At 46.5% G+C, this 15,851-nt stretch overlaps 1 protein-coding gene across 3 annotated transcripts; it reads left to right on the forward strand.

Moving 5' to 3' along the window:
* The first annotated feature begins 8,024 nt into the window (after nucleotides 1–8,024).
* LOC109907739 (rabenosyn-5) lies at nucleotides 8,025–15,538 on the forward strand. 3 transcript variants are annotated; one of them, XM_020505903.2, is made up of 13 exons: nucleotides 8,025–8,371; nucleotides 8,983–9,276; nucleotides 9,423–9,557; nucleotides 10,088–10,188; nucleotides 10,402–10,447; nucleotides 10,597–10,758; nucleotides 10,911–11,173; nucleotides 11,261–11,331; nucleotides 11,456–11,542; nucleotides 11,655–11,757; nucleotides 11,919–12,023; nucleotides 12,179–12,451; nucleotides 12,602–15,538. In XM_020505903.2, the coding sequence occupies exons 2-13, from the start codon at nucleotides 9,114–9,116 to the stop codon at nucleotides 13,436–13,438; spliced, it is 2,346 nt and encodes a 781-aa protein (XP_020361492.1). In that variant the 5' UTR covers nucleotides 8,025–8,371; nucleotides 8,983–9,113; the 3' UTR covers nucleotides 13,439–15,538. The 3 variants fall into 3 exon arrangements, with proteins under 3 accessions (XP_020361492.1, XP_020361493.1, XP_031649773.1); XM_020505904.2 differs by having other exon boundaries at nucleotides 8,995–9,276; XM_031793913.1 differs by having other exon boundaries at nucleotides 8,025–9,276.
* Nucleotides 15,539–15,851: the final 313 nt, after the last annotated feature.

The raw sequence follows: 15,851 nt of genomic DNA on the forward strand, positions 1-15,851 counted from the left end.
AGTTGGAACTTCAGATATGAAAATGTTTTATTTGGACAATTTCCAAAAGATAACCAAACATAAATATATTTACTTTTAACGAGACGTGTTTTTTTTTGCCGTCATTTGCATTAGTAGCACCATTTCTAACTTATTTGCATTCGTTTTTACTTATACTTTTATGTTCCGTTGATGTTGTTTTTAAGTTTTCGCAGACTTTTCTTAGCGGATGTACAATCGTCGCAATTTGAATTATGGGGAGTTCCAGGCCCCTTAGTGAACATAATTGCATACCACCCTGCATACCACTGCTGGCTTGCTTCTGAAGCTAAGCAGGGTTGGCCCTGGTCAGTTCCTGGATGGGAGACCAGATGCTGCTGGAAGTGGTGTTAGAGGGCCAGTAGGAGGCCCTCTTTCCTCTGGTCTAAAAAATATCCCAATGCAGTGCCCTACACTGTTATGGGTGTAAGATGGCACAGTGATGCCATCTGTTGGTAAATGTTCATTACTGCAACTCTTGTGTTTTACCGGGGTGCTTGAGATACCCGGATGTGTTGTCATGTACTGAACAAGTCACCTGCTCTGGTTTACAAACAAATGCTTATTTGTGTAACATTTCGCCCGGAATTGGCCTTAAGCTAGAGTGAGTTTGCTAGTTAGCTTCAGTGTTGTTAGCACCGGTTAGACATGGCAGCGAACATTCCCCCTCCCGCCGTTATGAAGCTCAGCGGGGATTGGAGCACGAACTGGGATACGTTTAGAGGTGAATGGGAGGACTATGCGCTAGCAACGGGACTTCTGGAAAAGGAAGATGAGGTAGTGGCTGCCACTTTAAGGACTATAATGGGAACTGAATGCCGACACGTATACAAACACAACCTGAACCTAACAGCAGCACAGCAAGGTAACGCTATAGCTATTCTTGATGCTCTTGAACATTACTTTACGCCAGCAAAGAACGTCATCTACGAGCGTTATGTTTTCGGTCGTTGCAAACAGGAGGACGGGGAGTCCATTGACAGCTTTGTCACTAGGTTAAGGGAAAAGGCAGCTACATGTGACTGTGGTGCTTTAAGAGATAAACTGATCAGAGATACGATTGTGCTTGGCATAGCTGATGAGGGCACCCGCAGACGTTTGCTGAGAGAATGTGACCTGACGCTGGCCTTGGCAGTGGAGACATGCCGTGCAGCAGAGCTTACTGATATACGGATGAGGTCCATGGAGCTAGAAAGGCAACATATGGCCAATGTCAATGCTACATCTGAAGCAAGCTTCCAGAAAATTGGAACGGAAATGGCGCCACACCAAACTGGAAGTCTTCCGACTAGCTTGGAAGGACGGTACCGTGCAGTACCGTAGAGCCCTTACTGCTGCTCGATCATCCTATTTTTCTAACTTAATTGAGGAAAATAAGAACAATCCGAAATTCCTTTTTAATACTGTCGCAAAGCTAACTAAAAAGCAGCATTCCCCAAGAGAGGATGACTTTCACTTTAGCAGTGATAAATTTATGAACTTCTTTGAGGAAAAGATTATGATTATTAGAAAGCAAATTACGGACTCCTCTTTAAACATGCGTATTCCTCCAAACCTCAGTTGTCCTGAGTCTGCACAACTCTGCCAGGACCTAGGATCAAGAGAGACGCTCAAGTGTTTTAGTACTATATCTCTTGACACAATGATGAAAATAATCATGGCCTCTAAACCTTCAAGCTGCATACTGGACCCTATTCCAACTAAACTACTGAAAGAGCTGCTTCCTGTGCTTGGCCCTCCTATGTTGAACATAATAAACGGCTCTCTATCCACTGGATGTGTACCAAACTCACTAAAAGTGGCAGTAATAAAGCCTCTCTTGAAAAAGCCAAACCTTGACCCAGAAAATATAAAAAACTATCGGCCTATATCGAATCTTCCATTCCTCTCAAAAATTTTAGAGAAGGCTGTTGCGCAGCAACTCACTGCCTTCCTGAAGACAAACAATGTATACGAAATGCTTCAGTCTGGTTTTAGACCCCATCATAGCACTGAGACGGCACTTGTGAAGGTGGTAAATGACATTTTAATGGCATCGGACCGAGGCTCTGCATCTGTCCTCGTGCTCCTAGACCTTAGTGCTGCTTTTGATACCATTGATCACCACATTCTTTTGGAGAGATTGGAAACCCAAATTGGTCTACACGGACATGTTCTGGCCTGGTTTAGATCTTATCTGTCGGAAAGATATCAGTTTGTCTCTGTGAATGGTTTGTCCTCTGACAAATCAACTGTAAATTTCGGTGTTCCTCAAGGTTCCGTTTTAGGACCACTATTGTTTTCACTATATATTTTATTATTCGAAAACATAATGTAAACTTTCACTGCTATGCGGATGACACACAGCTGTACATTTCAATGAAACATGGTGAAGCCCCAAAATTGCCCTCGCTAGAAGCATGTGTTTCAGACATAAGGAAGTGGATGGCTGCAAACTTTCTACTATTAAACTCGGACAAAACAGAGATGCTTGTTCTAGGTCCCAAGAAACAAAGAGATCTTCTGTTGAATCTGACAATTAATCTTAATGGTTGTACAGTCGTCTCAAATAAAACTGTGAAGGACCTCGGCGTTACTCTGGACCCTGATCTCTCTTTTGAAGAACATATCAAGACCATTTCGAGGACAGCTTTTTTCCATCTACGTAACATTGCAAAAATCAGAAACTTTCTGTCCAAAAATGATGCAGAAAAATTAATCCATGCTTTTGTCACTTCTAGGTTAGACTACTGCAATGCTCTATTTTCCGGCTACCCGGATAAAGCACTAAATAAACTTCAGTTAGTGCTAAATACGGCTGCTAGAATCCTGACTAGAACCAAAAAATTTGATCATATTACTCCAGTGCTAGCCTCTCTACACTGGCTTCCTGTCAAAGCAAGGGCTGATTTCAAGGTTTTACTGCTAACCTACAAAGCATTACATGGGCTTGCTCCTACCTATCTCTCTGATTTGGTCCTGCCGTACATACCTACACGTACGCTACGGTCACAAGACGCAGGCCTCCTAATTGTCCCTAGAATTTCTAAGCAAACAGCTGGAGGCAGGGCTTTCTCCTATAGAGCTCCATTTTTATGGAACTGTCTGCCTACCCATGTCAGAGACGCAAACTCGGTCTCAACCTTTAAGTCTTTACTGAAGACTCATCTCTTCAGTGGGTCATATGATTGAGTGTAGTCTGGCCCAGGAGTGGGAAGGTGAACGGAAAGGCTCTGGAGCAACGAACCGCCCTTGCTGTCTCTGCCTGGCCTGTTCCCCTCTTTCCACTGGGATTCTCTGCCTCTAACCCTATTACAGGGGCTGAGTCACTGGCTTGCTGGGGCTCTCTCATGCCGTCCCTGGAGGGGGTGCGTCACCTGAGTGGGTTGATTCACTGTTGTGGTCATCCTGTCTGGGTTGGCGCCCCCCCCTTGGGTTGTGCCGTGGCGGAGATCTTTGTGGGCTATACTCAGCCTTGTCTCAGGATGGTAAGTTGGTGGTTGAAGATATCCCTCTAGTGGTGTGGGGGCTGTGCTTTGGCAAAGTGGGTGGGGTTATATCCTTCCTGTTTGGCCCTGTCCGGGGGTGTCCTCGGATGGGGCCACAGTGTCTCCTGACCCCTCCTGTCTCAGCCTCCAGTATTTATGCTGCAGTAGTTTATGTGTCGGGGGGCTGGGGTCAGTTTGTTATATCTGGAGTACTTCTCCTGTCCTATTCGGTGTCCTGTGTGAATCTAAGTGTGCGTTCTCTAATTCTCTCCTTCTCTCTTTCTTTCTCTCTCTCGGAGGACCTGAGCCCTAGGACCATGCCCCAGGACTACCTGACATGATGACTCCTTGCTGTCCCCAGTCCACCTGGCCATGCTGCTGTTCCAGTTTCAACTGACCTGAGCCCTAGGACCATGCCCCAGGACTACCTGACATGATGACTCCTTGCTGTCCCCAGTCCACCTGGCCATGCTGCTGCTCCAGTTTCAACTGTTCTGTCTTATTATTATTCGACCATGCTGGTCATTTATGAACATTTGAACATCTTGGCCATGTTCTGTTATAATCTCCACCCGGCACAGCCAGAAGAGGACTGGCCACCCCACATAGCCTGGTTCCTCTCTAGGTTTCTTCCTAGGTATTGGCCTTTCTAGGGAGTTTTTCCTAGCCACCGTGCTTCTACACCTGCATTGCTTGCTGTTTGGGGTTTTAGGCTGGGTTTCTGTACAGCACTTTGAGATATCAGCTGATGTACGAAGGGCTATATAAATAAATTTGATTTGATTTGATTTGATACATTCAGGCAGCCAGTAAAGAAATTCCCCTTTGCCACAGCTAATGCTAATACTACAGCCAACTCTGCAGTAGACAACCCCAAAACATGCCGATATTGTGGCATTTCTCATGGACGAGGAAAAGAACACTGCCCAGCCTATGGAAAAATATGCAAATCCTGTGGTACAGCTAATCACTTCGCAAGGGTCTGCATGAAAAGCAAGAGAAAGGAGGGTAAAGTGCACTCCATGGAAACAAACACAGATGAAGGGAACGACAGCACAGAGGATGTATATGCTAGCGAGTGCATAGGGGCAGTGAGGGCAAAAGGACAAAAGTGGTTTGTCACTCTGTTACTTAATAATAAACCACAGCAATGCCAGCTAGATTCAGGGGCCACATGCAACGTTATGAGCCTTAAAGACAAAAGGAGGCTCGCGCCCAGAGACAAACTCACACAGAGTAGCACCAAGCTGAAACTGTATTCAGGCCAGTTCATGACCTCTTTAGGCCTGTTTGTGACAGAGTGTGTTTTACGTGGCCAGAAATACACCCTTGAGTTTGAAATAGTTGAGGCTAGTCAACAGCCATTACTGTCAGGTTCTACATGCGAGCGCCTTGGACTTATTAACTTCACCATCCCAGTTGATCTTAACATTATAGACAAAGTCCAGGCTGGGCCCCTGAGCAAGGAGACACTCCTAAGCATGTACCATGATGTCTTCAACGCACCGGTCGAGTCAGTTCCTGGGGAAGTCCACTTTGAGTTGGACGCAGCAATCCAGCCTGTCCAGTGTGCACCCCGCAATGTACCAGTGGCCATGAAAGCAGCTACGAAGGCTCAGCTTGACAAATACGAAGCAGATGGCCACATCATATCCGCCTACGGACTGGATAAGTAATATGGTTATCGTCAAGAAACCAGACAAGCTACGGATATGCATTGATCCTAAACACCTCAACCGGGCTCTGCGACGTTCACATTACATTATGCCCACGTTGGAGGATGTTCTTTACAAGCTCCCAAAGGCCAGAGTCTTCACGCTCGTGGATGCCAGAGATGCCTTTCTGCAGTGCAAGCTCGACGAGCCCAGCAGCTACATGACCACCTTTTGGACACCCTGGGGCAGGAAGAGGTGGTTGAAGCGTCCGTTTGGTGTCGCCGTGGCTCCAGAGGTGTATCAGCGGAAACAGCATGAGCTGTTGATGGGACTCAGTGGCGTGGAACCCATAGCAGATGACATTCTCGTAGTGGGCTGTGGGGACAGTGATGAGGAGGCAGAATGTGACCATGACGTCAAGCTGCTGGCCCCGATGGTCAGATGCAGACAGGTCAAGCTAAGGCTAAGCATAAAAAAGCTTCAGTTTAAAGTGCCAGAGGTCCGCTTTCATGGGCACATCTTGTCCTCCACCGGATTGAAGGCGGATCCTGAAAAAGTGAAGGCTGTCTTGGAAATGCCCCACCCATCTGACGTGAAGGGAGTGCAGCGCTTCGTCGGATTCGTCACCTACCTGGCCAAATTCCTACCGCGGCTCTCTGAAGTGTGTGAGCCACTGAGGAGGCTCATGGACAAGGACACCATCTGGCATTGGCTCCCAAAACATGACGCAGCGGTGAGGGAAATAAAACAACTGGTCACCCAGACACCTGTACTGCGATACTACAATGTATCAAAACCTGTCACGATTCAGAGTGACTCAAGCCAGTATGGACTTGGCTGTTGCCTCATGCAGGAGGGCCAGCCTGTGGCATTCGCCTCTAGGGCACTCACCCCAACAGAGCAGAACTATGCCCAGATAGAGAAGGAGTGCCTCAGCATTGTGTTTGCATGCCAACGCTTCCACCACTACCTGTACGGGCGCGACAATATTACCGCAGAGACCGATCACAAGCCCCTTATTGCTATATTCAGCAAGCCTCTCCTGAATGCCCCAAAACGACTGCAGAGCATGCTACTGGCCCTACAAAACTACAACCTCAAGGTGGTGTATAAGCCAGGGCCAGAGATGTATGTGAGTGACACGCTCAGCAGGGCTACTGCATCAGGCACTCACACACGCTCCATGCATGAACAACACGCAGTGTGCAGCTTACAAACAGAGCAAGTGGATGTTGAACACATCAACCAGGCTGACTACCTTAATGTTACGGACCAGCGCCTTATACAAATCAGACAGCACACAGACAGGGACGGGCAACTCCAGGCATTGAGGTCTGTGATTCTGATGGGCTGGAACGACTGCAGGGAAGAAACTGCTTTAGCCGTCAGAGAATATTGGCCAATCAAAGAGGAGCTCAGTGTTCAAAACGGAGTAATATGCAAGAGTCAGAGAGTCGTTATTCCCCGGTCTCTGCGCCCTGAGATGGGGCGGCAGCGTAGCCTAGTGGTTAGAGCATTGGACTAGTAACCGAAAGGTTGCAAGTTCAAATCCCCGAGCTGACAAGGTACAAAATCTGTCGTTCTGCCCTTGAACAGGCAGTTAACCCACTGTTCCTAGGCCGTCATTGAAAATAAGAATTTGTTCTTAACTGACTTGCCTAGTAAAATAAAGGTAAAAAAATAAATAAAAATACAAAATAAAAAAAGATGTTGGCACGTGTGCACTCAAGTCACATAGGAGGTGAGGCCTGTTACAGACAAGCACGTGACACACTATTGGCCAGGAATGCAGAGTGAAATTAAAGACTATGTCAGTAAATGCACAATCTGCAATGAATATGCCATTGGTGCGAATGAAGCCACTACCAGGGGACCGGACAGGCCTCTGGAGACTCGGATCCTGTGTACAGAAAGTGGCACCACGCTCCTACTTGGTCGAAGTGAATGGATCACTGTACCGTCGTAACAGGGTTGACCTTCGGATTGCTGAGCCAGCACCTACTCAGAACCCTGATGGTCAAAGGGGTCGCATGACAAAAGACAGAACCCCAGCAAGTCACATGGCCTGAGGCACTGGGCGAAGAGCCAGGGGATCACAGGTCCCTCGCCCATCAATTCTCCCGCAGACAAGCCCCCTGTCTTTTCACGATGCGGGCGTCTGTCCCAGCCACCAAAAAGACTTAATCTGTAGGTTTCCCATCAGGGATTGTTGACAGAGATAAAAGTGAAGAGAATATCAAAATGTGTTGTTGTTCTGGAAAAAAAAAAAAATTGTTACTAGGTTTGTTTTGTTAGTGAATTGACACCTCCTGTCCTATTTTATTAAATGGAAGATGTTATGAGTGTAAGATGGCACAGTGATGCCATCTGTTGGTAAATGTTCACTACTGCAACTCTTATGTTTTACCGGGGTGCTTGAGATACACGGATGTGTTGTCATGTACTGAACAAGACTGGTTACTCGCATCAATGCCTCTGTCTCGTCATTTAACATTCAAACATACACTGCCCTGTGTAGGGTGCCGTCTTTCAGATGGGACGTTAAACGGGTGTCCCGACTCTCTGAGGTCATTAACGATCCCATGGCATTTATCCTAAGAGTAGGGGTGTTAACCCCGTTGTCCTGGCTAAATTCCCAACCTGGCCCCATACCATCACGGTCGCCTAATAATCCCCAGTTTACAATTGGCTCATTCATCCCCCTCCTCTCCCCTGTAACTATTCCCCAGGTCGTTGCTGCAAATGAGAACGTGTTTTCAGTCAACTTAAAATAAAATGGTGCTCTCCCAAACCCGACTGAAACCGGGGGCTTACGTACCAAACTTCCCTTGCTTGGCTAATCATTGGACCGCCCGCCAAGATGGCGACGGTGATTCCCCATAATGGGAGGGTAGGTGAGTTTGAACCGCAACCCTTCTCTAGGGAGGACAACTGAGGTATAAAGAAAGGGGTGGACATCACCACTGTGATGTTCAGTGTGTCCAATAACACTTGTTTCCTCTGATGTTCCTCTGTATGTTTTCCTGTTGTGAAAAAGGACAGAAAGTCAAATAGATGCCTCTTGGCTTTCCCATCCATATGCATTTTGTGCGTTCTTCCCTCTGGTCTTGGCTGTATGCTAGTCACATGACTAGGCTAGGGCGGCTAACCTTTCAACCGCGAAGAGTGTTGCAGCGAGCTGTCAACATTTCATTCATAAACTGCACCGTTAACAGGTTTACATTGTGATATGTAAGTACACAAATGCGTCTTTGGATAGTTTTTGTCATTGCAAACGGTATACTCACCACTGGCGAAACGTCATTATCTACAGTAGCTAACTGTTAGTTAGCTAGGTTGTTAGCCTTTTGCTAACTTTAGCCAGCTAATTGCTAGCTAGTGTGAATAGTTCTAACTAGTTAGCTATCTATGACTGGCTGGTTCTAATCAAATTATGTCCCTACCTAGTGCCAATATGTTCCTCAATTAGATACAAGGTGAGACAGATGACTACCGTAAAGATACATTAGCTACATCACAGCCATCACTGGCTTATGGAGAGTTGTAAACACAGCCGACTGCAGCCGTTGTTAGCTATAAGTTAGTTAGCTAGCTAGTCTGTTTATTCTTTCAAACGCGGTTCTTTTAAGTAACGCCATGCATAGGATTTACGTGAGCAGTTAGCGTTCATTAGGTAACGTTAATCAGTGACTTCCATGTTATCTGACAAGTCTTTCATGCTGGAAGTTTTTAGAGTTCGTCATTCAGTAAGCCACTAAACCATGACTTTCATACACGTCTGAACTTCTTACATGTATGTTATTGTCAGTACCCTTAACCCCTCTACTGCTTCAAACGATTAGTATCTGCCTCAGGCTTTCTCCTGTCATAATGGAGCGGATGAGGGGTGGGCATCACACCCAGTTGGGCGTGGCATGAGACAGACATACACCCTGGGTGTCTCTGTTACCATCGTGCACCCACCCCCACCAAAATGGCCTCCAGCTACCCACCCCCATTCGAGGGCACAGGGGAGGTGAAGGAGGGCTTCCTGTGCCCGCTGTGCCTGAAGGACCTACAGTCGTTCTACCAGCTCCAGGAACACTATGAGGAGGAGCACTCTGGGGACGATCGACATGTCAGGGGACAACTCAAGAGTGAGTCCATTTTGTGCTCTACCAGACTAAATATGCACATCATGGAGGAGCAAAGGAAGTTCTAAAGCAAAAGGGTCTCTGATAATACTTTTAGAAGGCATGCATCCTTGCTTGAAGTAATCACAACTCTCTCCTTTTGGCTACAGGTCTGGTCCAGAAGGCTAAGAAAGCCAAAGACAAGCTGCTGAAGAGGGATGGTGAAGACAAGCCAGAGACGGGCAGTTATGAGTCCTTCTACTATGGCGGAGTGGACCCTTACATGTGGGAGCCTCAGGAGTTGGGTGAGACTGGGAGAAGAATGCAGGGGGGGTTACTGGGAGTAGAGGAAAGGGGTGGTGTGGTAGAGGGCTTCCCAAATCAAATTGTATTTCTCACATACATGGTTAGCAAATGTTAATGCAAGTGTAGTGAAATGCTTGTGCTTCTAGTTCCGACAGTGCAGTAATATCTAACAAGTACTCTAACAATTACCTAACCACTACCTAATACACACATATCTAAAGGGATGAATGAGAATATGTACATGTAAGTAGGTCGATGAGCGATGACTGAGCGGCATAGGCAAGTTGCAATAGATGGTATAAAATACAGTATATACATGTGATGAGTAATGTAAGACATGTAAAGATTATTACAGTGGCATTATTTAGAGTGCATTGTATAAAGTGACTAAATCTACACTACATAAGAGATGTATTGGTCTGGTCATTGAATGCTAGTGAGTCATCTCGACTGAATTGAAAATGTGGTGCTACATTGTAATGGAACACCCTTCCATCCAGTCTGATGGTGTCCCTCCTATACCCCATAGGAGCCACAAGAAATCATATGGACTTTTTTAAGAAGCACAGAGCTGCCCGGATTGACCACTATGTCATCGAGGTCAACAAGCTCATTATCAGGCTGGAGAAAGTGAGGACTCTTGCACAAACTACAGCAGACAATCACAAGTTGTTTGTCAATGTGGCTTTGACACATACTGTAGCAGTTACACTGCCCTTATTTTATTTTATTTATTTTATTTAACCAGGTAGGCTAGTTGAGAACAAGTTCTCATTTGCAACTGCGACCTGGCCAAGATACTGTCAGAACATGACTCACCATGTATCCTGTGTTCTGTTTCAGCTGACATCTTTTGACAGGATGAACATAGATGCAGGCAAAATTAGAGGTGAGTTAAGTGGGGATCATATTGCAGTGTGTTTTGGTATTCACCATCACATTATACCAGATCCGCATTTCTTCTTATTGAGTACAGTGTGGATTTGAATGTCATTTTCATTGTGTGAATCCAGAAAAGCCTCTTCTCTTCCTCTCTAGCGATTGAGAAGTCTGTTGTGGCGTGGGTGAGCGACTCTGATGTTCCGTTCTGTCCTGACTGCGGGAACAAGTTCAACCTTCGCAATAGGCGACACCACTGCCGCCTCTGTGGCTCCATCATGTGTAGGAAGTGCATGGAGTTTGTGCCCCTGCCTTTGGCTTGTGAGTACACTCACACACACATAAACACACCACATTATGGACATATATAACGTGTGCATGTGTTTACATGCATACTACAGTATTACATATTATTGCAACATATCTCAGTGTTGCTCAGTGAATCCTCACCCTGTTTGTTCTCTTCTCTCTAGACAAGCTGACCAGTGGGACTCGGGAGGCCCATAGTGTTACGGGCAGCCAGTCCCAGTCCCCTGCAACAGGGGGCGGGGGCAATGTCAGCGGGATGGGCTCCAGGAGGGGCAGCATCAGCAGCCTGAGCAGTGTCACCTCAATGCTGGAAGAGAAGGATGACGAGAGGATCCGCTGCTGCCTCCACTGCATGGACACCCTGATGAAGAGACAGCAGAAACTGGAGGAGAAAGACCACGTGCCTGACATTGTCAAGCTCTATCAGGTAACACAGAGCTCTGTGTGCTTCCTCTTGTTCACCATGTAGTGTACTTCCTGTCATTCACCATCCATCTTCCTGTCTTCCTCCCAGAGGCTGAGACTGTGCATGGACAAGGTGGATGAGAGGGCTCCAGAGTATATCAGAATGGCTGAGTCTCTCAAGTAAGATATAGCCTGTGTCTTAAATGACACCTCATTCCCTATATTGCGTACTACATTTGACCAGAGCTATATGTGGCTCTGGTTCGGTTGTTTTATCCTCATTGTCGAACTTCCATTTTCACAGTGCTGGAGAGACCACCTATAACCTGGACACGGCTGGTGGACTGAGAATGGAAGTCCAGAAATACTACGAACTGATCGATGCACTGAGGTACATACCGTTTACAGAACATGTGTTAACTAACTTCAAGTCACTTTGTCTGCTAAACGACCATATTATAACCTTCTCTCTATATATATATATATATATATATTCATGTCAGTAAGAAGATCTTAACACTGGGAATGAAGGAGGAGCCACAACCCCATCAAAAGACTCTCCAGCTGCAGAGGATGGTCAGATACACAGCCACACTGTTTGTCCAGGTGAGACACAGAGGGTACACTACTGTACACACAGAGCAGCTATGGACGAGCTGAATAGCATACTAAACATGTCATTGATAACTGAGACTGCCACCAGTAAAGTTATACTATATTCAAGCAACCCCCCCCCCTCTATACTTCTCCCTCCCTCCCTCCTGCAGGAGAAGTTGCTGGGTCTGATGTCTCTACCCACTAAGGACAAGTATGAGGACCTAAAGGAGAAGAGGAAGCAGGAGCAGGAGAAGAGGCTCACGCAGGAGAGACTGGTGAGTAGGCTGCTTATTGTTTAATCTAATGGCCCAACAATGATATTCCAAAAAGGATCTAATATATCTATGATAACAGACAAGCAAAAAGCAACACAAATAGTGTTTTATAATGAAGCCGTCTCTAAAAGCTTACCTTCCTATTTTACTGCCAGATTGCCCAGGTGGCCCAGAAAAGGAGACAGGACTCTGAGAAGAACCGCCCAGCTGCCAGCACCAATGGGGAGGCTCCCCAGGCCCCCAGGGCCCCCCGCATGACCAAAGCTGGGGGATGGCTGCCCTCTTCTGATACCCTCCACACGTGCGGGGAGCTGGAGGACCCCCTGCTGCAGCAGATAGACAACATCCAGTCATTCTTGCGGCAGGCCAAGGCCGCCCAGAGGCATGACGAAGTGGCCATGCTGGAGGAGAACCTCAGGCAGTTGCAGGTGTGGAAACCTACATTATATTAGACATGTACCACAACTAGTATTGATCAAGGCATTCATTGTTGTATATACTGTGATTTACAATGCACCACATCAAGTAGGCCTCTGTGTAGGAATAGGGTGTTATTTGTTGAACTATGTGTTTCCCAGGATGAGTACGACCAGCAACAGACCAGCTTGGCCATCGCTCTGTCCCAGAGGCTGGCGCAGGAGGAGAGTCTACAGCAGGACGAGCTGCAACGCTTGGAAGACAGAGAGAGGGAGCACAGGGCCCAGAGCCAAGCCCCAGGATCCCAGGCCACATACACCTGGCAGGGCTCACTGAACCTAACCGATATAGGGAGCCTCCATGGGGAGGAAGAGGGGGAAGAAGAGGTGACACCTAAAGCAGAGAGCAGCCCCCTGTCCATGAGGGCCTTCCCTGCCCTGACCGACCAGGATGAGGAGTCACCCCCCCGGCTGAGGAGGCTGCGGGGAGATGTGACACCTCCTGGTGGCGAGGGACAGAACAGCTCCTCCCTCAACCCCTTTGAGGAGGAAGACTCCACCCCTGTGGAGGATCCTTCCAATCCGTTCTTTGAGGAGATCCAGAAGGAGCACAAGGAGGTGGCTAACGGGAAGAAGGAGTACAACCCGTTTGAGCAGGAAGAGGGTGGGGAGGAAGAGGAAGAGCAGGGGCAGGCCGAGGGCGCCACTGGCAACCCTTTCGAAGTGAAGGAGGAAAACAATGAAGGTAACCCTTTTAAAGAGGCTTCTGGGTCTATCCCGCCGGGAGCCTCGACCAATCCCTTCGAGGGGGAGGATGAGGAGGCGATGCCGGATGTTGACGTGATTGAGGAGGAGTTGCTGCTGCAGCAGATCGATAATATACGGGCGTACATATTTGATGCCAAGCTCAACGGGAGGCTAGACGAGGTAGAGCTGCTGTCGGAGAACCTGAGAGAGCTGCAGCGCACGCTACAGGAACAGAAGAGCAAGACACACTGACAGACACCTCCCTGTCTCTTTCTCTCATACCCCCATACCATTACCTGACGCTTACAACAGGGCTGCCCACCCAGGGCTAGAAGGCTACTCCTGAGACGACGGTAGTTCCCTTTAAATGACCAATGATCTCGTTGATACTAGGTTGTGTTAGGTGACGGAATCACCCAGTGCCACCCTTGGTGAGTAGCCCTCCAGAGCCAGGGTCCAGAGGGTGCATCTCAGTCTATACTCCAATAGCCTATACTCCTTCATCTGCACTCATGTGAATAAACTGCATATAATAATAGCATTATTTCTTTGCCGATCCTGATTGCCCTACCAAGTGCAGGTCAAGGAGAGGAAGCATCTACAGACTTGAGGCTTTCTCAGGTTGACAGCCAAGCCACTAGAAGGATGCCGACCACGAGATGTATTTAGGTTGTGTTTTGATTTTCTCACTCTCGTACTTGCGAATAACACTCTCACTCTATAAAGGTGTCTTTTAGGAGCCCAGGTTGGTTTTTATTATATTTGTATGGTAAGAAGCACAAGGGCAGAGTATCATCACTTACAGACAGATGTCTGTATTCAGCCACTGGAGAGAGGATTCAAGGGGTCATAAGGGAGGTTATTTGAGGCCGGACATCGATCTGTAGTCCTGCTACACAATAGATATCTTATGTAGAGTCAGGGTTGCATTCAAGATCACATGGTTTTGAAAACATTCACTCAAGGGTTGGGCGATATGAGACCTACGATATGCTACTCCAAATACTGCGATAGCTGATATAATTGATTTGCACGTTAATGACCAGATAATTCCAGACTATGCCATTTTTGTCCTTATATTGTATTTAATCACATCGGCCCAACCTTGGTTTACTCTGAATAGTTTAAAATGGCAGCTGTGAGTGCCATGAAAACGTGTTGTCTGCACAAAAATGCAGCCCTGAATACTAAGCATGTCTAACCTGTAACCGCTACATTTGTCTGTCAGATCTTCACATACATGTTTGTAGGGGAGTGGAAACTCATTGCCGTTCGCACATAATCTTTTATCTTGGTCTTCTGTCATCCCTGGGGGTCGTGACCACTAGAAAGAAAATGTTGAACAAAACATGAGCGAAACCAACAAACTGTTTTTGAAATCCTACTTTGCCTCCTTCAGTTTCTGTAAGCTGGTTTTGTGTCTGTTGAAGTGCAGGATAGATGCATTAGCTTTCAGTGTGTGTACATCACTAGGAGGCACTTCAGCAGTGGTCCAAAGTAGGCTTTCAAAGCTGATAATGTCCTAGTCTCTCTCATGCTGTTTCTCTAACGTGTCCTAGTCCTCCTACTGTTCTCTCCTAGTGCACTGAGGGTCAGAATCTGTCCTACTCTGAACAAATCTAAAGCTCTTTACAGGGTAGAAAAACCCCATCCCATTTACTTTCTCTTATGCCAAGCCTGGTTCAGAATATTGGCCTTTGTCATCCTTATTCAATAGCGGTCTAGTCTTGTAACTTCAGTCTGTATTTAGTGTATTTATGCAACTGATTCAGCAAAGTCTTTCTTGGCATCACTTACCATTAACTCAGAACACCAACAGTTGAGCTGTTTAGGTCTGAGGCACATAATAGGTTAATTTACCCAGAGTGCTCTGCTTAGCACCTATATCTGTCACTGCATCAGCCTGCTCTGTATCCATAAGGTTGTGGCAACTTTAAGAGATGAATCAAGATAATCTTTTATCCTAAAGATAATTTACCTATGACAATAGATTAACACTAAACCTATTCCACGCTACCAAGTATAATTTATACTGTTGGCAAACTCCTGTGTCACCTGTTGAATAAGTACTTTGATGTATCTAAGTACTGGTTCGCTTTCCTTGCAAAGTATACAATAGTACTTGTCATTTTGAACTAAAGCAGTATTGTGTTCGCTGTAATCGATCATGCACCACTAACTCTCAGCTGTGTTGCATCTAAACCAAACATTTTCAGACATGAATAATGTATTTGTGGCAAATGTGAATGACTTGTCGAGTAGCTTTTTGATAATGTTGCCCGTTTGCCTTTTGTTATCGTAGAAGGTTCCGTCACACAACACTAATTAAAGACATTACCTATGTGAACAATAGGAAGTGGCCTTTTCATTCACCCACTCCAGCGACACGATGTGATAGTGTGTTGCAAAGATTATATACTTTCAACCTCACGAATCTAAGGAGCAGATTCTAGTTCACCGATCTCCAAATCATCATTGTTTACAACAGCTGACAATGAAACTAAATCCTGTCTGGTTTTTAAATGTACAGAAACATCCACAATATTTCCAGTGAAACATGATATACTACTAAATAACAGTTCAGTCCATGATTCCTTCCAGTCTTAGTCCTGTGCAGCTAGCATCTGAGCGCAGTCTTTCCCTGTCATCTCCTTGGGTGGTGCTG

This window comes from Oncorhynchus kisutch, linkage group LG17, assembly GCF_002021735.2.
Source record: "Oncorhynchus kisutch isolate 150728-3 linkage group LG17, Okis_V2, whole genome shotgun sequence".
NCBI classification, from domain to species: Eukaryota; Metazoa; Chordata; class Actinopteri; order Salmoniformes; family Salmonidae; genus Oncorhynchus; species Oncorhynchus kisutch.

Coding starts and splice junctions, on each gene's coding strand:
- LOC109907739 (XM_031793913.1), top strand. CDS start 9,114: ATGGCCTCCAGCTACCCACCCCCATTCGAGGGCACAGGGGAGGTGAAG. Junction 9,558..10,087: donor GTGGGAGCCTCAGGAGTTGG/GTGAGACTGGGA, acceptor TATACCCCATAG/GAGCCACAAGAAATCATATG. Junction 11,543..11,654: donor GAACTGATCGATGCACTGAG/GTACATACCGTT, acceptor TATTCATGTCAG/TAAGAAGATCTTAACACTGG.